The following is a 24,666-nucleotide window of genomic DNA, read 5'->3' as shown; positions in this document are numbered from 1 at the left end:
CAGCCATACAAAAACAAAACACTTACATTAGAGGAGTGAGCAAAACATTTCTAACAAAATTAACTGTTGTTATTTGCATATGAGGTCAAATAAGCAACTTTCAGTTGAATCCTTGGGCAACTTTGCCCTACAACAGAAAGATATTGTAATATAGGTTATACCTAACCATTAAGAAATATAATGAGTAAAAACATGCTTATTATTATATTGTTTCAGCAGATTGTATCATGGCCATTCTATCCATCAACTTGTAATGTGTTGTGGCACATAATAACAGTTTAAATTTAGTTTAAGAGTAAAAAGGTTTGGGATACAGTATATTCTTTCACCAAGCTGCTTTTGAAGGGTTTAATATTTTTGTTATACTGGACAAATGCACTAGCTTAACACACTTCCTTTTAAACATTCGAATCAGCAACTAAGTAATGTGGAAGAAAATTCTATCCAGACACGTCTCACTGAAAACATATGAGTTGCTGTCATTGTAACGGCTGTGGGGACGTTTTGAAAATGTAGCTTCTTTATTTTATTTTTATTTAACTTATCATCTGAATTGCACTACAGTTGGCTCCATGTATCCAGCACATTGCTCAGGTACTAACTTCACTTGTTTTCTCTGTAGATAATTATGTACAGAGCAAATACATACATTCACTTTAGCATTAGGATTTACTTACTTTTTGCCCAACTTTTCTTCTATCCTTACTTTCCAATCCTCTATTCTTTCTCGGACAAGTGCTTTTAAAGGAGCAATGTACACAGCCTACAAATAAAACCAGAGCTCTTTAAAGCAAAGAAGTGATTTAAACAAATTCTTCTGCTTTTGAAATTACTGTTACAATAAAACACTAACAGTAAGCAGTAAAGTACAACAGAATGTAGAATGTATCTGGACATAGTAATAAATAAATAAAATACAATCTCAGTGATAATCAATACCATTTTATCTTAGGTAACATAAGATGGTCCAGGACTGGAGCGATTCAGCACCATTGAAACTAATACATCATTTTTTATCCTAAACCTGCCACATTACAGAAATTGTGACTGCTTTTAGATTGATCGGATGTGATACAAATGCTAAAGGATCACTTGGCTTATTTTTCTCCCACCAACGTGGTCTTGCATCTGTAAAAAGGGTCTTATCTGGGCAAATAGTATGACTCCTTCACCTGAGTCTGTTACAGAGTTATATTGTCAAAAAGGAGGAACCAATACAACAATATTTCTGCACAATGTCCCCAGTCGATTTGCTCATACCTCGCCACCACAATAAACTAAACTGTGTGCTAGTCAACAGAGGCAGCAAGACAATACAACAGATGTTTCAAAGAACACAGCTGGAATCAAATTACCGTAGAATTTGGGTACTTGTTGAAGACCCTGAAAATGGCTATCTCAGCAGCAACAGTCTTCCCAGAGCCTGTGGGAGCTCCGAGGAGGACATTATTGTCAGTGTGATAAAGGGTGTGGAAGATCTGAGTCTGGACTGGGTTGAAATGCGTGTATTTGTACAGGCTCTCGTATTCCCGGTTTCCCAAGGCAGAGACAGGAAGCGGCTGCAGATCCAGTAATTCTGAAATGTGTTTAATAACAAAATTAGGCATTCATCAATAAGCAGTAAAAAGAAAAAAAAAAAAAAAAAAAAAAAAAGGAGAGAGATAACATTCTAAGGAAACAAAAACAGATTACGTAATGTATACAGATTGGTGACCTAAAACTGCCAAATATCTTTCCTAGGACATTAACATTCTCATCAGTTAGGCAGCCCTGATCCCCACCTCAAGCTAACAATACACAGGTGCTTGATTCTATGGCTTCAGCAAATAAAGTTATTTGTTCCCATTACTTAACTTAACATCTTATATCTGACAATTCTTTCACTCCTGGCACATTGAAAATGCCTGTCCAATCATTAACCATCATGCAAGCACACTGAAGCTTTTAGCAACATTTATAATGATGTTCCATTAATACTGTGCTTGAAAGGTAAGACCTTTTTTTTTTTTTTTTGCAATACCAGTATTTAAATAATTGCATTTCAATACTTTGCAGGGTTACATCAATTCAGAATAAATAAAGAAACAAAAGCGGTCCCTATATCTCAGTAGTTCTTACCCGTGTGAGGTGGGTGTCTCTCTGGAAGTATGAGGTGCTGGAAGTTGATTACACACACTGCTTCTGCCCCTAGCCACCTGTCTGACACAGCACGGATGTAGTACTGGGAAGGCAAGGGCTCAAAAATCGGAATGGTGAACACCACATGCTGAGGTTCATTGGTGACCACCTGTAAAGCAATGTAATGTAAAATATGTAAGCAGCATATGTTTGCAAATTGTTCTTCGTTTCAGTTGGCAATGGTGTGTTCTACAAGACAGACCAAGCTTTGGCCAAAATTTGTGTCCCAGCTTTCCTTTCCCAAGCTATGTAGTCCTCCTCCCATCAAACATGACTATGCAGAGTAGGCAAGACTATAAGACACTGTGTCCTAAATCAGGGTATTCCCTTTTAGATAAATCAATAACCTATCATGTTTGAGAAAGAAAAAACCTACCATCTTTTTCTGAAGTAGAATATATTCAGAATGGTAAATGTGGTCATTAGCTGGATCTTCAACCCAGATCCACCAAGGTTCCCCTACTGATCCATGAGCCTAAAGAGAAAGCAAAATCAGAAAAAACTTTGCTGACTTAAGCATGGTATTTATTGACAAAGCAATTTAAACTATTTGATGTTTCAAATGAATAGAAATGTGTAAAATAATAGTTTCAGCATCAGAATCAGATTTGGCTAATTACACCCCCACTTCAAAAGCTCTGGAAAATAAGTGTGTATTATGTAATACAGCAACATAAAATAAGTGTGTATTATGTAATACAGCAACATGTTGTTTTGAACTTGCCCATTTTAAAAATGTTTTCACTGTTGCCCAGTTCCGATGAGACCTGCAGACTTCAATCTATTGCTTTACTTTTAGTGAATAAACAAGTGAACTGAACTGAATAGTTATTCAATCTCTTTAAGAGAAACATTAAAAAAGGAGCTCAAATCCAGGTAGTGTCAGGTGCTAAGGTATTATCAAACAGATCAGTAAATCAGGAGGGCTGTCAGAAATGTCAGTGTTTAAAAACGCTGGGAAAGTGGATTACAACCTTCCAAAAGCGTGATGATAAATCAATAACATTTTTTTTTCCATAACCTTGTAGCCCATGGTCTTTTCTTATTTCCTGAAGAGATGATTGAGAAAAGTGCAGATCCCTATCATACAATGTTTGATCTGGGATAATAAAACTTGACACATTTGGTCTATGCCCTTTGTTTTTAGTCCCATTGGGAAAGGGAGGAGGGGAGGTAAGAGGTCTCTCCCTTACCAGAAATAGTCTCTAGCATGTTAGCCATGTTTATTTTCCAAGACCAGTAAAAGAAATGACATTTCTAAAACCCTGGCAAATCCAAAACCACACATTACTCTCAAAAACTGTTAATAAACACATATTTTATCTTCATCACATATTATAAGTTTTCAGTGTAAAAGATGTAATCAGTAGGTGACGATTACGTTTTTCACCACCAGAATAACAGAATACAAAAATCAGTCCTCCTACAGTATGTTGGACTGATACTTAAACTAAACTAATTGTAGGAAATATTATCCTCCAACTGAAAAAAAAGTGTAATTTGAACAGTACCTTTAGCCATATTTTTGTTTCCTTTGAACAATCAATGGTGTCTGATATTTTTATATTTTTTAGATGTTTGTGGAAAGTAATTGAATGTGCGTTGCCATTTGAGCCCAGACAGCCACACTGTGCAGAATCAATGTCAATTTCAGTGCACTGCTCTGATGTGTGTTCTTGTATAACAGGGGAATAGGTCGAGTCTGCTGAATGATTTCAGCTGAAATGGTCTGGGCATAATTTGAAGGAAGCACTGGAACGGTGAAGGGCATAGTGCTGGGACAAACACGGGAATTTCATGTTGGGATATTCGCTCATAATTTAAATACTTTTTTGGATATTTGTTCATTTTCAAAAAGGAATAAAAGCCATTATATCACTCAGAACACAGGCAGACAACATAGCAGAGGGGCGTGGCCCGTGTGAGTGTGCCTTTATTTAACAGCAAGACACTACACTATGTAACACGTTAAAGTAGGAAAATATCCCAGGAGTAAAGAATACGTAGTTTAGGCCTTACTTTACCACAGCGAACTAATTGCAAACAAAGAACGCAAAATAGCAGTTCAAGTTATGAGTTGTTTTGCTTATTCCCAAAATAAATAATACATAACGTCGACACAGCATTTTATTTGTTTACTTTTTTCATTCCTTGCCATTGCCGTTTCTTTGCAGTAAACAGCAGCCATAGACATGCTTTCATAAAGTAATAACATGAGGTTTACTTGTGCCTTTTTGTAGCTGAACAAGCCAACAAAACCTGAAATTTAACTTTAAACACTTCAAATAAAACAAACGTGGGAATGCCATTTTTTTTCATTCCCCCATTCCAAACTCACTTTTGTTATATATGGTTTGTAGCGTGGTTTTTTATATATATATATATGTTAGATGTATTTTTGGTGATGTGTTGTAAGGTAGTTCAAACCGGGACAAATTTCGTTCCGTAAAGTCTACTGCCGAACGGAAAAAGAAAGGGGAATACTCTTAAGAAATTTTCCTTCCGAGACTCTGCTCTAAAGCACCATAACGTGTTTTTGACCCAGATGGCCTTCCATAGATCACTATGTGTGTGCATGCGCATAATCTGGTTTGTTTACTTTTTGCTGTCTAAAAGTTTAAAATAGGGGCTCAAGAGGGTTGTGCTGATCCTGTGTTGGTCTTTTTTTTTGTATATGTTAATCTCACATCACGTAGGGCTCTTTTTCATTTACCATTGTTTAAGGTGTCACTAAACTTCTGGTGAGGTGGTAAATAAGTGCAAGGTATTTTTGTAATTTCTAGCAAATAAGAACATCAGATTTTTATATCTGAATACATGTCGAAAAATATTCGTTTGAATATTCAGATATTTATCCCAGCAGTAGAAGGGGAACACTGCAGATTATTGTTTTCTTGAATTATTATATAAATATATGAAATGCAAGAACATGGAAAATTAATTTAAAATTTATAAAAATATATATATAATATATATATATATTATATATATATATATATATATATATATATATATATATATATATATATATATATATATATATATATATCATAATATATTATACATTATAAACTACAGGTTTGATGTACAGGTTTCCTTGTCGGTTTATAAAAGTGCAGAGTTCAGATTGTGTACTGTACTTACATGCTGTAATAAGGATAATGACCTTTTGCATTTCCACAAATCAGGTGCCCTATCATGCAGTCATATTGATGTATTGCACCTTGTCAATTGAGCTTGTCACTGATTAGAAGGGAGCACTAACTCAAGGAGAGAGGGTGCAGTAAAATACACAGCATATTTTTTTTATTCTTGACCTCAAAGGTGCACTAAATGGTGCAGAGTTCATCTGAAGCTAATATAATCCTGGCTAATTGTACTGTGGCGTACTACTACAATGGCGAAAGACCACAGTCCGACTACTGTGTATTATGTGTCCATTTCCAGTCTTTTGTTTTTCTAAAAGAAAATCAAATATCGTAGTTAATTTACTCCTTGGGATGAGATGTAAAACTGAGGTCCAATTTAAGTTACTCTGCAGCAGTTGTAAGTAGTCTCTGTAAGTTGCTTTGGATAAGTGTCAACTAAATGATACTACTACTACTACTACTAATAATAATAATAATAATAATAATAATAATAATAATAATAATAATAATAGGCATCCAAAAATAAGTAAACTCTGAAATTCTGCTGTCCTTTATATAAAAAAAAAAAAAAAAACGTCTTGCAAAGGCTGACAAAGTATAGCCTCTAAGAGTGTGTTCTGTATGCACAGCACGTGTAATTGTTGTCCAAATAAAAATACAATAAAAATCTAATATTTGCAGCAACAAATAAACCATAAAGCAAAAGGAATGTGCCCTAAGTTCGAAGAAAAACAGGGCAGGGTGGCTAGTTCCTTAGGCTTGAATGCCTACCATCACTTAAACTAGATTTTAAAGCTTTCTACAGTACATGGAACATATGCAACAAAAAGGAGCAAAGCTAAAGAAAGATTTCACAAACACAATATTTTGGATTATGTCACCAAATTTACAAAATGTGAAAACTGGCAAAACATTTTTATTAAGTTTTAGCAACAAAATGTCAAAGATGTTGAATGGAAATCACAAGATTAAACCGCTACCCTATTTAGGCAGTCCAAGTTATGGTCCACTTGCAGCGCTATGAGGAGAAGCTCTCTAAGATGACACTGTGTTTGTCTGTAGCAAGTGCCATTGCCCCGCACTGCTAAACTCAGAGACTTTACACTTAATATTATTGTTTCTGTTTTTATTGTGTTCCGCCGATAAGATACTTTTCTTTTACTTTTTGGTCTTTTTTGAGCTTTTCATTTAACTTAGAAGGCAGTTGCCAATACAGCCTTTTAGCCAGAAAATAGTGCAATTCGTTTAGAAACTCCTGACCAGAGCAGTATCTGGAGCTCACACATGTAAGGATAGGCATACAGCAGTTTTGATACACATCACATAGATCAGTGTTCGCTAATAAGCAAGATGCACTCTGCAGTGCCTAGCCTTAACTCAACACACTGACCAAATCCACATGCAAGTTTTTCAGTGCGCTATGTTGCAAAGATCACTGCTGGTGCAAATTCAGAAGACAACCAAGAACATGTGCAGGGGTTGTTCAAGAGTGTGTAAATGGGCTGTCCCTCACAAGACTCTTACATTTGCTGTGCCTTTGTCTATGGTCTGTTTTACTCAGGGTGGGTCATTATATAAGAATTTTATAGAGGGCTGATAGTAGGCGCTGGGTTGGCAAGAACTTCCCTATACAAGACTGCAATAATAAAATAATATAATAAAATACTTTAGGCTTAGGGTGACTTAAAACTGCCCTGGTATGTAAGGCTGTCCAACCTTCCTAAATTTCACCCCATTGTGACCTCAGCAATGGTAACAACAAGTGTGGTTCTACACGGTTTGGGGTGATCACTATAAACCCTGACAGATTTCCAAACCTTGAAGCGCCTATGTATTAAAGCGCACCTTTCAGCCTTTTTTTATTTTTATTTCCATTAGAAAGTGGAGGACCACTCAGTAGGTTATTATCCTCCGAGAACTGCCTTTGTGAAGATGGGTGCTACTTGAGACAGCTTAACTCTTTAGATATGCAGCCTGCAATAATGCAGAGGCTCTATACTGACAAGTAGCGTGTTGAGTGTGGCTGTGGGTATGTGTGTGACAGTGAGTGGCCATCTGGTTCTTTGCTGAAGATGCGACTAGCTGTAGTCAAGCATAGAACCCATTGAAACAACAAGTCTAAATCAGGCTTACACCACACTTATGAAAAGTCAATCTGTTGATTCAAAAAAGAATAACATTACATTTACCAGCAATGCCGGACTTTAAGTTGAGAATTTCTGGTAAGACCAGATGTAATATTTTATAGTTGTATACAGTGCTACATTATATTACACATTATCATGAATCCACCTCTTATTTATTTATTTTTTATCAGATAAAGCAATCGGACTTTAGGCTTACTTCCAGCTGTGTTTGAATAAAAAGAAACCTTTAATAACTTATGTTAGATTCCGCTTTTAATATAATCTGACATTAGATACAGAAGTGACTGAGCAGATAATTACCGTATCATTCCACTTGAAGTCAGGGTTGATGGTTAGTCTGACTCGAAGGACAGTCCGTGTGATTGGCTGTATGCTAGCTTCCATTGTTATAGAAGGAATTTGATGGACGCACTGCTTGACCTTTAACCCAATATTCACATGATGCAGCATGTGACCTAGAAAGAAAACAGGCACTTAAATAAGGTGACATAGTAATACAAATAGGAAACTGAGCCTTTGCTTAGTGAGTTTCTTTGTAAATAACTGAAATGTGCTGCATACCAGAATGGTGAAACAACATAATAGTGAACTATACAGGGATGTTGCAGGGGCACTTTCCTTTGCCTTGACTGTAGTTAACACCCTTCAGTTTAACCAAGAACTTCCAATTCAGTTGGTACAAAAAAAAAAAAAACTTACCTATTTCATCTTTTCTCATGTCCTTTAACTTATCAATAGTAAGTTTCCTTTCTTCCAGTTTGGAGAGGACGGAGCCTGGTAATACTGGAAACTGGCGCAGTGGGTTAGCCCATCCCCACAGTCGTTTGTCTATAACCTTGCAGAGGTTCAGAAGGCGGTAAGTCATGGCGGGCCATCGCTTTCTCAGGGCAATCTCAAACAGAGCTCGGACAATGCGAGCTGCATTCTGAAAACCAAGAAGTATATGCAAGTGTGTACACACATATATTATTAGCTAATAGAAATCAGATAATAGCTGACCCAGAAGATGGATCTCATTAAAACCTCCTAATCTATGACATGATATTAAATAATATATCATTATGATAAAACCATTTTCTGTCTATGCTGTTATGTACAGTAAAGTTGCCCCTCCACCTTTTTTTGTTATAGGTTGAAGTAAATGCTAAATAAGACAGAGATGTGATAAACTGGTGGAGGGTTTTAAAGGAACTGGACACAATTTAAGATTAACACAGTGCTGTATGTTGCCCTGGTACATTACACAAAAAAATAAAAATAACTAAATCAGAGGGTTTAGACAGATCTCTGACATATTTAAATATATTGAATCGGTTTCCCAGGGAGATCATTGCATATAAATGGGTTCCACAGAGAACAGGATGTGTTTCTTTGAAGGGGGGAAAAAGAAGCAGTGGAGAGATAAGGAACACATCAAAATGAAACATTAACTTATTCTTATATATATATATATACACACACACACACACAGTGCCTTGCAAAAGTATTCAGACCCCTGGCCAATTCTCTCATATTACTGAATTACAAATGGTACATTGAAATTTCGTTCTGTTCGATATTTTTTTTTAAAACACTTAAACTCGAAATCAATTATTGTAAGGTGACATTGGTTTTATGTTGGGAAATATTTTTAAGAAAAATAAAAAACTGAAATATCTTGCTTGCATAAGTATTCAACCCCCACACATTAATATTTGGTAGAGCCACCTTTCGCTGCAATAACAGCTTTAAGTCTTTTGGGGTAAGTATGTACCAGCTTTGCACACAGTGTTGGAGTGATTTTGGCACATTCTTCTTGGCAGATTTGTTCAGGTTGGTTGGACGATGCTTGTGGACCGCAATTTTCAAACAGTGCCACAGATTCTCAATGGGACTGAGATCAGGACTTTGACTGGGCCACCGTAGGACATTCACCTTTTTGTTCCCGAGCCACTCCAAAGTTGCTTTGGCCTTGTGCTTGGGATCATTGTCCTGCTGAAAGGTGAATTTCCTCCCAAGTTTCAGTTTTTTAGCAGACTGAAGCAGATTCTCTTGCAACATTCATCCATTCTTCCTTCAATTGTAAAAAGATGCCTAGTCCCTGCTGATGAGAAGCATCCCCACAGCATGATGCTGCCACCACCATACTTCACTGTAGGGGTGGTGTGTCTTGAGGTATGGGCAGTGTTAGGTTTGCGCCACACATAGCGCTTTGAGTTTTGGCCAAAAATCTGACCACAAAACCTTTTCCCACATCGCAGCTGGGTCACTCTCATGCTTTCTGGCAAACTCCAGACGTGCTTTCAGATGGTACTTTTTGAGTAACTGCCTCTTTCTTGCCACCCTCCCATACAGGTCAGTGTTATGCAGAGCTCTTGATATGATTGACTGGTGCACCATTACTCCACTTCCAGCCACTGAACTCTGTAGCTCCTTCAAAGTGATTGTTGGCCTCTGTGGCTTCTCTCACAAGTCTCCTTGTTTGAGCGCTGAGTTTTGAGGGACGGCCTTTTCTTGGCAGTGCCTGGGGTGGTGTGATGCAGCTTCCACTTCCTGATTATTGATCCAACTGTGCTCACTGGGATATCCAAACACTTGGATATTATTTTGTACCCTTTCCCTAATCTATGCATTTGTATTACTTTATCTAACTTCTGTAGAATGCTCTTTGGTCTTCATTTTCCTTCAGATTCACAGCCTTACCAATGATCCTTCAACAGTGGGGTTTTTATCCAGAAAATGTGACAGCAACTTTAATGGTTCACAGGTGGAGGCCAATGGTAAGGTAATTGTGTCCTCGTTAGGGCAATTTCTTTCATCGGTGCAAACTGGGAGCTTCCACAGCACAGGGGTTGAATACTTATGCAAGCAAGATATTTCAGTTTTTTTATTTTTCTTAAAAATATTTCCCAACATAAACCCAATGTCACCTTACAATAACTGATTCTGAGTTTCAGTGTTTAAAAATAAAATATCAAACAGAACGAAATTTCAATGTACCATTTGTAATTCAGTAATATGAGAGAATTGGTCAGGGGTCTGAATACTTTTGCAAGGCACTGTGTGTGTGTGTGTATTATATGTATATATATATATATATATATATATATATATATATATATATATATATATATATATATATACTATATGACAAAGCGTGTTCAACATCCTTTCCCACAAACGCATTACTTTTAAAGTATGAGCAGCAACACGGGGTGCTGTGAGTTCACATACAACATTTGCATCAAATCTTTTATAAAGTATACAATTTTTGAGATAATGCAAACTTCTCATACAGCAATTAAATTATTATTATTATTTTTTTTCCCCCTAAGATATCCAGTGTTTTGACTGTGTTTATTTTAGGCACTTCACAAATATGAGGTGACATTTTTTAATTGATTACATTTACCTTAAGCATGTTTATTTAGCTGGTGCTTTGAATTATAAAATGGCTATATCTGTAGGCCAAAACAACAGCATTGTTTGAGAAAGTTAGGATATTACCATAACCCTGATTCCCTGAAATAGAAACGTAACCATTACCGAATGGGTGTTTACATCATAAAGGCCGGAAACCTGAAGAAGATATAACACAGCCGCTCAGCAGACCCTGTGATGCAGTCATGCCCGCCTCTGAGGGTATAAAGGACTGCGCGCACAGATCTCAGCGTCAATTTTCCTTCAAGCCTGCTGCAATTATGGACGCAGTGACCTTGAAGGCTAATGGTTACATTTCTATTTCAGGGAACCAGGGTCGTGATAATAACTCAACGTACGAAATGTAACCATTACCAAATGGGTCAGCATACCCAAGCTGTCGCAAGGGCAAGATTGCCGCACGACCGGAATGTCCTGTGCGTTACTATTCAGAACCCCAGTAACAAGTAGCTAGGGCAAAGAAATTGAGGGAGAACTCACCTCTATGCCTGTGTTGTAAAAGTCGACTGTGAAACCGTCTTTAACACTCTAGTTCGGGATACTAGAGTGTTAAGGATGGTACTCCACCGTGCAGCAGTGTGGAGTAGTGGTTAGGGCTCTGGACTCCTGACCGGAGGGTTATGGTGGGAGACACTGCTGCTGTACCCTTGAGCAAGGTAGTTTAGCTAGATTGCTCCAGTAAAAACCCAACTGTATAAATGGGTAACTATGTTAAAAAAAAAAAAAAATATATAAGATATAACTGTAACAATTGTAAGTCACCCTTGATAAGGGTGCCTCCTAAGAAATCAATAATAATAATAATAATAATAATAATAATAATAATAATAATAATAATAATTCCAAAACCAGGGCTTTAAGGATCCACGACATTAAGTCTGTAGAGTAGCCACAAACCGCTGCATTGCAAATGTCCTTGACAGATGCATTCTGGAACAAAGCCCACGAAGTTTCCATGTTCCTGGTGGAATGGGCAGTGAGCTTTTCTGGTGGGAGCAAGTTGGCTCGCTCATATGCAGTCTATCCATTTGGACAGCTTGCTTAGACAAGGCTTGACCATGGGACTTGGGCCTCATATCAGACCAAAAATTGTTCAGACTGCCTCCAACATTTCATTAATGTAATATGCTAGGGTCCGAACTGGACAGAGTGCTGATTACCATACAACTTTATTCGGTCTGGAAACCTACGATTAACTAATATACCACATCTCATCTAAATGGCATAATAGTTAATATAAAAAGGTAATATGAAAAATGCTCCCTAACTTATTATGTGGTAGAGAGAATGGATACGTTATTTTCTGTAAATGGATTTCCAATTCTTTAAGCCCCTCCCCTGCCCGCCAGGGAACAGCTCTAGTCTGAGTGGCTGTCATTTTAACTGGTTTCTGCTTCCGACCAACAAGGAGTCTTGCAGTGAACATTAAGTAACTGCTGGATCATCTTCCTTTGTCAAATCAGAAAGTAAGAGCTCCTTTCATACCAATGAGAAAACAAAAACCTTTGTGTCATACTATAATCCAGACACTCACCACCTCAGTAGTAGTAAGTAGTAGCTGGCTACTTCCAGCTTTATCAGTGGTTATGGGGTGAGACTTTAACAAGGGTGTACTAATGAACCAGACCATGTTACCACTGTCGTCTGATAAGTAAAGAAACAAAACAAGAAGTCTCAATTAGCACCTCTTCTCCTTACCATTGGATCAATGAAGGGCATTTTTGTAAGGTCAAGTTGTTAAAATATAATATGTATTAAACCATTAGATTGAAAATTGTAACCCTATTCTTTAATACTGGGTCCCATGATTAAAAAAAAGTTTGTGCACACAAACAGGCCAGCAATAAATACACCTGTACAAAAACATGGCTTAAAATAAATAAATAAATAAATCACTGAAGAACCACAAACTGATTTTAAAGACTTAATAAAACAGATATTGGAGTTTTCATTGTAGTTGAACACAACTACCTCTTGGGTTGAAGTGACCTCCAGTGGGTAATATACACATAACCCACTGCTGTCTCAACTGGGAAATCATTTTCCATCATATCTCTATAATACTGCATCCAGTTTTACTGCAAAGGAAACAGTCGTCTTCTTACCTGAGCAACGTAAGAGAGGTCTGAGATTAGGGAGAAGCTGTCCACCTCGCCACGTCCGATGTATGTTTGAAGCAGAATGTTGATTTTTCCATAGCCATTTTCTACCCCACCGGCAGCAGGGAGCTCGCAGTAGTTGTTTAGCAACTGCTCTAGTTCTTCCATTTCTTCATCCCTCACCTGATAGATAAATATGTACATAATTACGTAAATGTGCATACACAAATAATACACTCAGTCACAAAGTGACATCAAGAAACATCCTTGTCACACCTATAATTCAATACAAATTTAAAATCAATATCTTATGATTATTACTGATCTTTGACTAACTAATGTTATTTTAGGTAAAGTAGTCTAACACTAGTGCTAATCAATATCTTTGAAACCAGCTAATGGAGTGTGTCTTGAGCATAGTGATTACCAAGCTTGAGATCTAATACAGGGATTCTGTGATTGTCTCTGATTGAATACAATTTCATCCCAAAAATATTGGTATTTGTAGAATGGACCAGTATTATCATTAAGCAAAAGAGGAAAAAACAAACAGACAAGGGAACACTGCTGTAAACAACACACCTAAACTATACCAACTGCACTCACTGTACAGTGAAAGACTAATAAAACATCTGTAAGCGTTTCGATTTGTCACTTTTAAGAGCCATTCAGAAATAATGCTAATAAGCTGTTCATAACCTTTGCATTAAATCAGGTTGGCCTTTTCCAGTAACATTGACACACTTTGTTCACGTACAATCTCTGCTTTTCACCTCATTATTTTAAAAGGTGCCTGCACCCTCATAAAAGGGACACGGAACAGTGTGTCAGGAATGTACTTGGCTTCATCAGTAACTTATAAACAAAACACAAACAGACCCATCTAAGAGCCCCGTTAATCATGAGTTACTCCAGGCTGGCTAATAATGAACTTTCTGAGCAAAATGTTTATCATGGAATCAGTCAGTGCAGGAAATAAAGAGTTAAGAGACGACACTATGTCTCAACTCAGTAGGAAAGCCTTTCCACACTGCTGCTCTGGTGGGATGAACTTTCACATCGTTTTCCTTTTTTAGCAGCTAATCCATTACCTATTGTAGCAATAGAACCACACTTGGGCTCACTTTTCAGTTTTCAAAGAAAGACTTTTTGCATTTTACAGCAACATGGAATACTTGCTTGTTCATTGGGATTTGAGCTGATCCCTCAAACAGCACTCAGGATTTTGATCAATACTGCCCTTCAGCCATCTTACCTTGACCTGCTCAAATTCTTCTGCTTTAGACACTATATTGAAGATGTCAGCTTCTGTTTTGTGGGCGCCAAACAGTTCATTGAATGTCTTTTTAGAAAAAACAAAACAAAAATGAAATTACAGTATCCACCAGAATAAACTAGGGACTAAAAGCAGTGATAATATATTTATTTACATTCTGAATTTTAAAAATATCAGTAATACATTCTCAACATCTTCACATTTCAAATATATATAAGTTTTGTAAATTGAACCAGATTGACAGAAGAAAGCAGTAGCTATGGCAATCCTCTCTGTGAAATAATTATTATCTAAAAGCATATAATATAGCTAAATGCAAAGATACAATATTGTTCCTTTAAAATTTCAGTTTTAGATCTACGTATGTCATAATTTGAAAGTCATAGCAAACAAATTATAAAATGCATTCTGCAGCAGAGATTAATAATCTCCTGCATTTTCCTAATGATGACAGTTCTGAAAAACATTTAGTAGAGTAAAAAGGAATGTATCGGGTTGGAAAAGATGTAATTTTCAACATAATAAATATGATCATCAATTAAAGTTGCAAGAATTGAAATGAATATTTCCATTTGTGAATCAATCTTTTTTTATTTTAGCAAAGAGGCAGCAGGTTCACTGTAGTAGTGTGTTTCTAGACCAATGTGCTTTTTTGACAAAACAATTCAAAGGCAAGAGACTAAGAAAGACAGAGATAAAGATAAAGATTAGGATAACCCTGGTTCCCTGAAATAGAAATGTAACCATTACCTAATTGGTGTTTACCTCCTAAAGACCCGAAACCTGAAGAAGATCTAACAACGCTGCTGAGCCATGGCTGTGACGCAGTCATGCCCGCCCCTGAGGGTATAAAGTACTGCGCACACAGATCTCATTTTTCCTTCAAGCCTGCTGCAATCATGGACACAGCAACCTTGAAGGTTAATGGTTACATTTTTATTTCAGGGAACCAGGGTTATGATAACACTGTGTAACAAAAAAAAATTTTTTTTTTGTTCCTGGGTAGTTAGTGTTATTTCCTAATTGCTTATGCCTCAAAAGTATAGAACATGGCTATTATTCCCCACAAACTTTGCTTTTGTGACCAGGACAGTGATATTTCAAACTATCACTATTTCCAATGGGAAAATGGGCAAATGTGTGTCTTTTCGTTCACATAAAGTCAGAAAAAAACAACATATGAATCCAAATTAACATGTATTTATACTAAAGTAATACAAAGATGACTACAAAAGATTTAGAAGTGAGTAGTTTTTCGAGATTTACAATTATACTGTAAATACACTATCCCGGGTCCCGGTCACAAAAGCAAAGTTTGTGGGGAATAATAGCCATTTTCTATACTTTTGAGGCATAAGCAATTAGGAAATAACACTTACTACCCAGGAACAAAAATTGTGTTACATAGTGTAATAACCTAATGTTCCTTTTCAAGTATGAAATATAACCACTACCTAATGGGTGAGAATACCCAAGCTGTTGCAATAGGCAGTCCTGACTGCGTCTGTTATCCATTTGAACAGCTTCTGCTTAGACAGGGCTTGACCATGGGTCTTGGAACCATAACAAACAAAAAATTGTTCGGACTGCTGCTCTCTGTCAGACTAGAAAGGAGGTGGATGGAATGCCTGCAGTTCCACAGACTGGTTGACATGAAATGCAGAGACAGTCTTTGGCAAAAAAGCAGGGCTGGTACAGAGAGTAAACTTTGTCCTGGCTTCATCAAAAATTAAGCAGGCTTTCACCCGCTTTGCAGAGGTGATTGCAAGCAAGAATGCAGCTTTCAGTGATAAAAAGTTCAGCTCAGCTGAATGCTAGGGCTCAAATGGAGGGAGTGGCTTAATGTACCACATTAAGCCACCAGCAAGGAACAACATCTTTCATATGCAGCTGAAGTCGCTGAGCTCCTTTTAAAAATTGCCCTGCCAGGAGTAGAGGCAGAGGAGGACGAAGAAGACAGCTTGTGTGCTACTGTCTAGGGTGCGTCATCCGCTCTCCATCGGCACAGGGCCATGGGATGAGGATGCAGCCACCTCTCTACCAGAGGGTGATGGGGAAGAGTGCTGTGCAGAAGTGAGGAATACAGAACGTTCTGTAGAGCTGCGGGAGACATATTTCTCCAGCGTGCACTTGGAGAAATGTGCACAAAACCCGCAGAAACTGCAGTTCGCCAGCAGCCTGGTCTTGCATGTCTCACAGGGATAAAATCCAGGCATCATGCAAGTAGCAATGCAGTGTACAAGACCGCAGCAAGACATAACAAAGACCAGGTTGTAGTGCACAAATACACGTAATTAGTAAAACGAATACAGCGATTACTTTAATATCACATATAATTTGTGTAAAAACACAATAAAATGTGAAAATCTAGAGCAGAAAAAGTAACAAGTACTTATCTGAATAGGTTCTCCTGACAGGTCAGTTCATGAAAGGAAACATGATGCTGAGATCTGTACGCACAGTCATTTATACCCTCGGGGGCAGGCTTGACTGCTTCACAGGCTCTTCTGAGCAGCATTAGTATAGAATATTCAGGTTTCGGGTTTTCAGGTGGTAAACACTGATTATGTAATGGTTAAATTTCATACTTGAAAGTGAACAAACAAACAGAAAAAAGAAAATGATTGCATAATCATTTCAAGAACATAGCTGTTGTTGGTGTACCTCCATTGTGTTGTATTTAATGTAGTAGTGGCTAGCAGTTCGGCCTAAATCTGTTGAAGAAAAGTACCCAGTCCTCTCTTCAAATCGGATCATTCTGGCTTTGTCAAGCTTTCGTCCTGCCTCCAGGACAAGCTCTTGCCTGTACATCTCCAGACCAGGATCCATCTAGTAAAGAGAATTCATGGGTTACCAAAATCTTTCAGTAGAGAAATTCCTCCTTTGTATCTTCATTACTTATGCTCTTGATGCAGTTTATCAGCACAATGACAATCAGCACTATTTTTATTTCTTTTAGTTTTTACTATATTTCTTTTATTAAGCAGATGTTATTTTGCTTTCCCTCTGTTTCAACACTCTGCTTTATAGTACAAATATCTAGGTCCTGCCAGTTGATATGGTCAGATGGGAATTACACATGTCAAAAACATAAATCTGAAGAAACCATGTAGTAAGATCAGTTTAAATTGGCTGTATTTTCTGAGTTACCTCTTTTTTCCATTAGGATTAGATAATAGCATTTACCAATTCATCCAGCCTATATTTCACATGCAGTGAAGCATGATAGCTGCTGTTAGAGGAACAGGCAGTAACTCTGAGCTGCTAATGCGTCGTATTTCGCAAATGCATTCTTCTGTTTTTATTCTCTCCAAGTAAATAAACAGGGTGAGTCACAAAGACAATACTGGTTTGGTTTCCTTTGTTTCCTTCTACTGGGAGAAAGTTTTCTTTACAGACATAAAGAATGATTGCTGTCTCTGGGCGAGGACAGACAAATATTTGCTCTTTCATAGTATTGTGGTCTTACAACAAAACCAGATACACTGCAAAAAAATAAAAATGCAAAAAAATAATAAAATTTACCTGGTGTGCTTTGTGGTTGATACCGTAGACTAATGGGTTGGCTCTCATCCGCACATACAGGTATGTATAGCTGAGCCACTTTACTGCCTCTTCTACATTTGTTACAGTTCCCAATGCAACCTGAAATAACAAATAAATGATAATATACAACAACTTTAAAATGACACCTGACAATAATTTCCAAAATACTTAATTACATTAGTGATATAGGTGAAACTATAATGACACCTCCTACCATTACACCCATTTCACATTTCCTTTTTACTTTATATTCCATCAGATTTCATATTGTCCCTTGAAAGCATGCAGTGTACAGAACCTTAAATCAGGCTTTGCCCGAATGTACCTCTGACTTTTGTCCATAGTTAGTAAACCTGACCAACAGTCTTCTCTTTATGACTAAATACTTTAAAATCCAGCTGCTATGTACTTTGTTTTGTAAAGCTGGGAATCAATAAAAGGGTTTATTGAGATGAGTTAAAAAACAGGGAATCATACAAATATTAAAACATATAAAGGCGCTTTAACTTATAAACAGATATACTGTCACTGAGATAATTCAAATTTGTGAACCAAGGCTCTGGAAAGTGGTCATCTATGTCTCATTAGAACATTTCTGTCTGTAAAAATATGTACAATGACCTAGTGGGTCTTTTTTAGTTATTAAAAGGATGGTGGTATTTAAATCGGCTATAGTCTGAATCAATTGAACGGCCAATTATTTTAATTTATAAATCATCATTTTCAGCATTATTTATTAATTTACTACTATAAGAAAAAAAGCTGCAAGATAAACTTGACATGTTTCCATACTTATTGGGGTGTGAAACGGGAAGTTGAACAGAATTTCCAATAAGCTAAGGCTAAGGTCTTTGGTCTTTCTTTGTATTAGTGCTGCACTATTGAGATGTATCTGTGCTGGCCTTGTGGGCGCAAAGTAAATAAACTAAAATAAGTCTGTCTCTACTTAATGTTATGTATTCCAGTCCTTTGAAATGTTCAACATGTGTGCCTGTGTTTTGCTCCATAATAACAAACAAATAAAACATTAGGTTATTATCATAACCCTGGTTCCCTGAAATAGAAATGTAACCATTACCGAATGAGTGTTTACCTCCTTAATCCTGAATATTGTATTCCACAGCTGCTCTTTGAGAGTGTGATGCCGTCGAGACCCCGCCCTCGAGGGATCAAAAGGACTGTGCTCACAGATCTCAGCATCATTTTTCCTTCAAGCCTGCTGCAATCATGGATGCAGTGATCTCGAAGGGTAATGGTTAGATTTCTATTTCAGAGAACCTAGGTTATGATAATAACCTAACGTTCCCTTTCAAGCACGAAATGTAACCATTGTGGAATGGGTGAGAGTACCAATGCCATCGCAAGGGCAAGACTGCAGAACAATCAGGATGCTACAAGGCTAAGCCGAAAGGAAGCCAACCTTAACACTCCAGTTCCAAAACCAGGGTTTTGAGGATCCACGAAATTAAGTCAGTAGAACCCAGTGACGGTATGGGGAGTAGTCCACACCGCCGCACTGCGTATATTCTTGACAGATGCACACTGGAATAAAGCCCACAAAGTTGCAAGGCCCCTGGTGGAATAGGCAGGGAACCTCTCTGGAGAGGGCAAGTTGGCAAGTTCACAGGCAGTCCTGACTGGCTGCTATCTACTTTGACAAAAATTAAGCAGGCTTTTGGAATACAGCAATGCCTGCATCTCACTTATTGCTTTGTGAAAGCAAGCAAGAAAGCCACTTTAATTGATACAAATTTCAGCACAGCTGAATGCAGGGGATCAAATGGAGTCTTCATTAAGCACCAGTGAGGGACAATGTTCTTCATAAATTTCCCCGACAGGAAGTGAGCTCCTGGAGAGACCGAATCAATCTTGACATGGGAAGCTGAAATAGCTGCCGGATAGACCTTTAATGTGGAGGGGGATTTTCTGCAAATATTTCACTATTACTGCCATAGGACAAGCCGTGGTATTGAACCACGACACCATATCGGGATAATGGGACTAGGAGCACCTTGGCCTGGTCCTGCCTGATTTTCTCCAAACACAGCGGGAGCAGTGCGAGCGGTGGGAAGGCGTATAACAGCTGCCTCAGCCACTGGTGTGCCAAGGCATCTCTTTCTAGGGGTTTCCTGCCTCCTATTATGGAGGCAAAGGCAAAGTGGCCTGTCTCTGCTTTCCTAAACCTCTCGGATGAGGCTCTCAACTTTGGGGTGAAGCCTCCTCTCTCAGCAGCTGAGGACTGCCCTTGAGAGGAGGATGGGTGCCCAGTTTGTCCCTCCAGGGAGGTGAATTGCCCGCAGTAAGAGGAGGTTCTTGTACACCCACAGCAAAAGCTTGTGAGCCAAGCGATGGAGACTGGGTGATCACAGGCCGTCCTGGTGGTTGATGTAGGCCACCACTGTCATGTTGTCTGTGTGGACAAGCACATGTCTCCCTTGAACCTCCTGTCTGCAAGGCCCCATGGGAGGTTCCACACACCTTGCACACCTTGGCCATTCCACAAGGTGCCCCAGTCCTGGCTGAACATATCCGTGGTGATGACCTCCCTTCTTTCGGCACTGCCCAGCGCTATGCCTAGGTGTAGATGGGCCTGCTGTTTCCACCAAGAGAGTGCCCTTAGACAGAGGTGGAACATTGTCAATAGGCGGTCGTGGTTCAACAAGGGCTGGAAGACCTTGCTGTTGAACCAGGCCTGCACAGGATACATGTGAGGAGACCCAATGGGCGGGTCTGGGAAACTGCAACGCCATCAGGGCCAGAAGTTTCTGGTATGTCACTACCACTAGTGCTCTGCTGAGCTGAAAGAGTTCCAAACAGGTGGCTATTCCCTGCACTCTGCCGTCCGCCAGAGTGGCCAGCATGGACTTGGGAGTCCAAGCACACTCCCAGATAGGAGGCTGTCCGGGAATGTGTCAGCCGGCTCTTTGCATGATTCACCATAAGGGCCAACCGATGGAGTTGGCCGGTGACAAGTTCTATGTGGGCCTCTGCCTGTGCTGGAGACTCGGCACAGATCAGCCAGATAATTGAGTACTCTGATGCCTTTGAATCTCAGTGGAGCCAAAATAGCTTCCATGCACTTCGAGAAGGCTCGTGGAGCTGCTTCACCTGAGACTTGGCCTGCAACTTCTGTCTCTGCACAGGACGGCCGAACCTATTACGGCCTTAGCAACGAGCATCTGCGAGCTGGTTCCCAAAATCATCACTAGCAGCAGCCGCAGCTGGCTGTGGCAGTCTTTGAAGCTGTTAGGCCCTAGAGCACCAGTTTGCTGCTAGTTTACGCACCAGAGGTGGTCACTTGGGAAGCAGGCGAACCAGCTCCTTAATGGATTCGTGTGCGCAATGAGAGCACTGCAGCATCTTGTCCAACGCTGGACTGAACGCATGCCCTGGAGTGATCGGGGCATCCAACAGTGGTGCTGTGTCCCTGTCAGGCACAGTTGCCTGCGAAAGCCAAAGCTGCCTGTGGGCAGCTACCACTGCATCCAGGTTTCTGTCTACAGCCTGTCCGTTGAGCTTAGACAACTAGAGCAGGATTTTCTTCATAAGGCGCAGCTCATCCTGCTGTTGTGGCAAGGGTCTAGGGTTTGTTGAAACGGACCGCAGCAAATGCGACTGGTAGGTTACCAGGATACTGTTGTAGTTCCATAAACTTGCAGCGAATGCCCCGGCCGAGTAGGTCGCCTTGAGGATCGCCTCAAAAACCCGGTATTGCTTGTGAGGGTAGGCAGTGTCTTTGGACAGCAGGGCCAAATTAGGTACTTGGACCATAGTAGCAATGCACTCCTCAGCAGGCGGAAAATGGGCCAGGCCCAGCTTTTCCCCGTCATGTAACATGTATCCATCGAACAGGACATAGCAGGCGCTATCGATCGCCAGATGGTCCGAGGAGGATTTGGATCTCATGGAGTGGGGTTTATGGGAGAGGTGCTAAGCTCCTCAAAGATGGATTGCCTTGTTTCCCCTGCTGTAGGCCACGGCACTTGAAAAGTTGCAGTGGCCCTCGAAGAGCGGCATGAACGCTGCTGACAGGGAGGGCTTCACCGCTGGGGACGTGCTGTCTCACACAATGTCCTCAGACTGGAACATCAGCTCCTGATCTCCCGCCTCCTCAGAGTCAGTATGTCCTCATGTGGCCAATATGCACTTGCAACCCTGTGAGGCCCCAACTGGCAGGCAGGGCTGATGGCATCAAGCACTCCTGCAGTAACTGCGTGACGATTGTTCCCTGATGGGAAACAGCTGCCCAGATTTTACCCATCTGCTCGGAGTCTGCCAATCACCACAGGCAGATTATACTTGCATGTCTCACAGGGATGGAACCTGGGCATGATGCAAGAAGCAAGCAATATCTCAAAGCGGCACTGAGATATTGTGGTTATAAAACAATCAACAAAAATCCAAAGCTAGTATCTCGGTCTGCGCAGCGCTGCTGAGCCCAGCAGCTGCTCTTACTGTATGCGTGTCAAGCACCACGTTACAGACAGGCCTAACGCGTAATATCTGTAAAACAGAAATAAAGCAATGAGAAACAATTGTTTCAAAAAACAGTAATTCACATAATTACAATTATATAAAAATACATATAGCCATCACGTATTGGCAAAGCAACCAAAACGAGACAAATAAGTTTCAGCTGGAGCTATGCAGCCTAGGGGAGCACACAATCAGCCGACTTATGACTCTAGGTCCCTGGGAAGGAGTGACGAGCCGCTGGCTTACTCGTGGGGCACAAGGTCGCAGTGGGACATAACCAGGAACAGGCTGTAGTGCGCACAAATACGTGAAAACAGAAAAACTATTTCAGCAATTCGCTTAATATGTTTCGCATTCTATGTGTAAAAACACATAGAATGCGAAATATATACAGATATAAGCAACAACTGTACTTATCTGAACAAGGCTCTCAGTCAGCTGAGTCTTGAAAGGAATAATGGCGCTGAGATCTGAGAGCGCAGTCCTTTTGATCCCTCGGGGGAGAGGTTACCACTGCATCATAGGCTCAAAAGAGGTACATATCCATTTGGTAATGGTTTGTACTTAATAGAGAACTGTTTGTCTTTTTGTGTGTGTTTAGAGCAGTGTTTTCATTCAAATCAAGCATATATTGTCACCATATACTGACTTGCTGAATGCATTAAATAAGTCTGCCTCAGTGATAACCTGCAGAAGCACGACAAAAGCTGTGCAGGGAATCCCAAATCACAGCAATTTGTCTTGATGCACTGCATAGAACCCGGTTAATGTTTTATTAATGACAAATGGATTTTACAGGCAACATTTTTGGTGAAATACAATAATCCCAGAAATCTTTTGATTGCATTTTGTCTTAATGAATCATTTTAAAATATGCTTACATTAAATGGATGGGTAGACGTCATGTAACAAGGCATAACATTAACATTGTAGCCTTATGTTTCACATCCTCAGAAACTAAACAAAAAAACATCTGCTCAAATGCTGAATCTGAAGCACTGTGTCCTTGGGTAGTGTGTTGTATTGGGAAAGATGCACTTTTACAGTAAAATACCTCATGCATTAAAGATGAAGTTGAAATGTGGAAAGAAACTCTGAATAAATGCTGTAGCCTCAAGGTAGAACACTTTCAAACTATTGGGCTTAAAATAGGCAAGTCATATTACAGAGTACCTAACGCTGGAAACCGATGCACTCTAATTAAAGTAATCAATAATATTATATACTGTGACTAAAATAAGAATGACATATCACTTATTTGTTTAGTGTTGATTTAATCATTTATTTAAACCCATTTCTAGAATTCTGTTTTGGAATCAGTTTAAAATCCAGTGTTATTTTACCTGCAAAATGTTCACTTTTAAATTATGTTAAATAAATCAAGATGTATTTGTGTATGTCTTTCAACCTGTTGATTTTTTTTTTTTTTTTATCACCCAAAACTGGTACAGTAACTGAACCTTTGATTTGAGCTTGTATTTATTGTCTGTTTTTCATACATCCCCCCTGCTATGTGTATCTGCATGCAGCTCACTCTACTTGAATCAACAGAAAAGTAAATTTGCAAACACATTTCAAAATCAGTTGGTGTTTCACTCCATTACTTAAATAAGCAAATCTCATAACATATTCTCCCTGCAAAACCAGTACCGGCTGTATTAACCACAAGAGCCGTTGAAAATCATTATGGTCGGTTGTTTCCTTTAGTTTGTATCCTTTTCTAGATTGGCTATGTTTGAATATTCTCCTAAAACAATACAGTTTCGTTTACAGCTGCCAGGTTAATCTGCACCAATTCCCCATATTCTCTTTTATAGGCAACTACAGAACAGTCCTACTTTAATATTATATAATATATATTCCGTATAATAATATATATATATATATATATATATATATATTTATATCTTATATAATTTTATAAAAAATATATCGTAAAAAATTCGTATATTGAAGGCGATGGAGAACGGCATACTGTTTTTTTTTTTTTAAACTTACTTTCGATTTGCGTTTGTAATCGTTTTCCGAGTTTCGCAGATTATTTAAAGATGTAATAGTTATTATATTATTATTATTATTATTATTATTATTATTATTATTATTATTATTATTATTATTACCATCATCTACTTCCAATACAATTATATGTAGCTATATACAGTACTTCAGCTTGTTTCAATTTTTGTATTATGATTTTGTATTGTGTTTTGGGAAGTTTTTTTTTTTTGGGTTTATCCTCAACAAAAAATACAGTGAAAAAATTTTAGTATTAAGAATAACGACCCTCTTGTTTTCACAATTCAACCTCTAAATCACACTATAAGATAATACATGTCAAACTTCTCCCTAACTTCTCCCTTTCCACCTCTGCCCTG

General features: G+C 38.7%; 1 protein-coding gene across 1 annotated transcript in view; it reads right to left on the bottom strand.

Annotated features, from left to right (window-relative positions):
- ascc3 (activating signal cointegrator 1 complex subunit 3) overlaps positions 1-24,666 on the bottom strand; it is a 260,436-nt gene that overhangs the window by 56,370 nt on the left and 179,400 nt on the right. Inside the window, exons 16-25 of the mRNA XM_041251261.1 lie at positions 17,795-17,914; positions 16,934-17,098; positions 14,249-14,335; positions 13,000-13,176; positions 8,174-8,399; positions 7,775-7,929; positions 2,555-2,653; positions 2,119-2,287; positions 1,356-1,576; positions 678-763 (exon numbers count right to left, since the gene is read on the bottom strand). Of these exons, the coding sequence (XP_041107195.1) occupies positions 678-763; positions 1,356-1,576; positions 2,119-2,287; positions 2,555-2,653; positions 7,775-7,929; positions 8,174-8,399; positions 13,000-13,176; positions 14,249-14,335; positions 16,934-17,098; positions 17,795-17,914 (1,505 nt within the window). The remainder of the gene's footprint in view (positions 1-677; positions 764-1,355; positions 1,577-2,118; positions 2,288-2,554; positions 2,654-7,774; positions 7,930-8,173; positions 8,400-12,999; positions 13,177-14,248; positions 14,336-16,933; positions 17,099-17,794; positions 17,915-24,666) is intronic.

The sequence above is a fragment of the Polyodon spathula genome, chromosome 5 (assembly GCF_017654505.1).
Source record: "Polyodon spathula isolate WHYD16114869_AA chromosome 5, ASM1765450v1, whole genome shotgun sequence".
In the NCBI taxonomy this organism is placed as follows: Eukaryota; Metazoa; Chordata; class Actinopteri; order Acipenseriformes; family Polyodontidae; genus Polyodon; species Polyodon spathula.
Note: the sequence above shows the minus strand (reverse complement) of the source record. Positions and strands in the feature narration are given on the sequence as shown.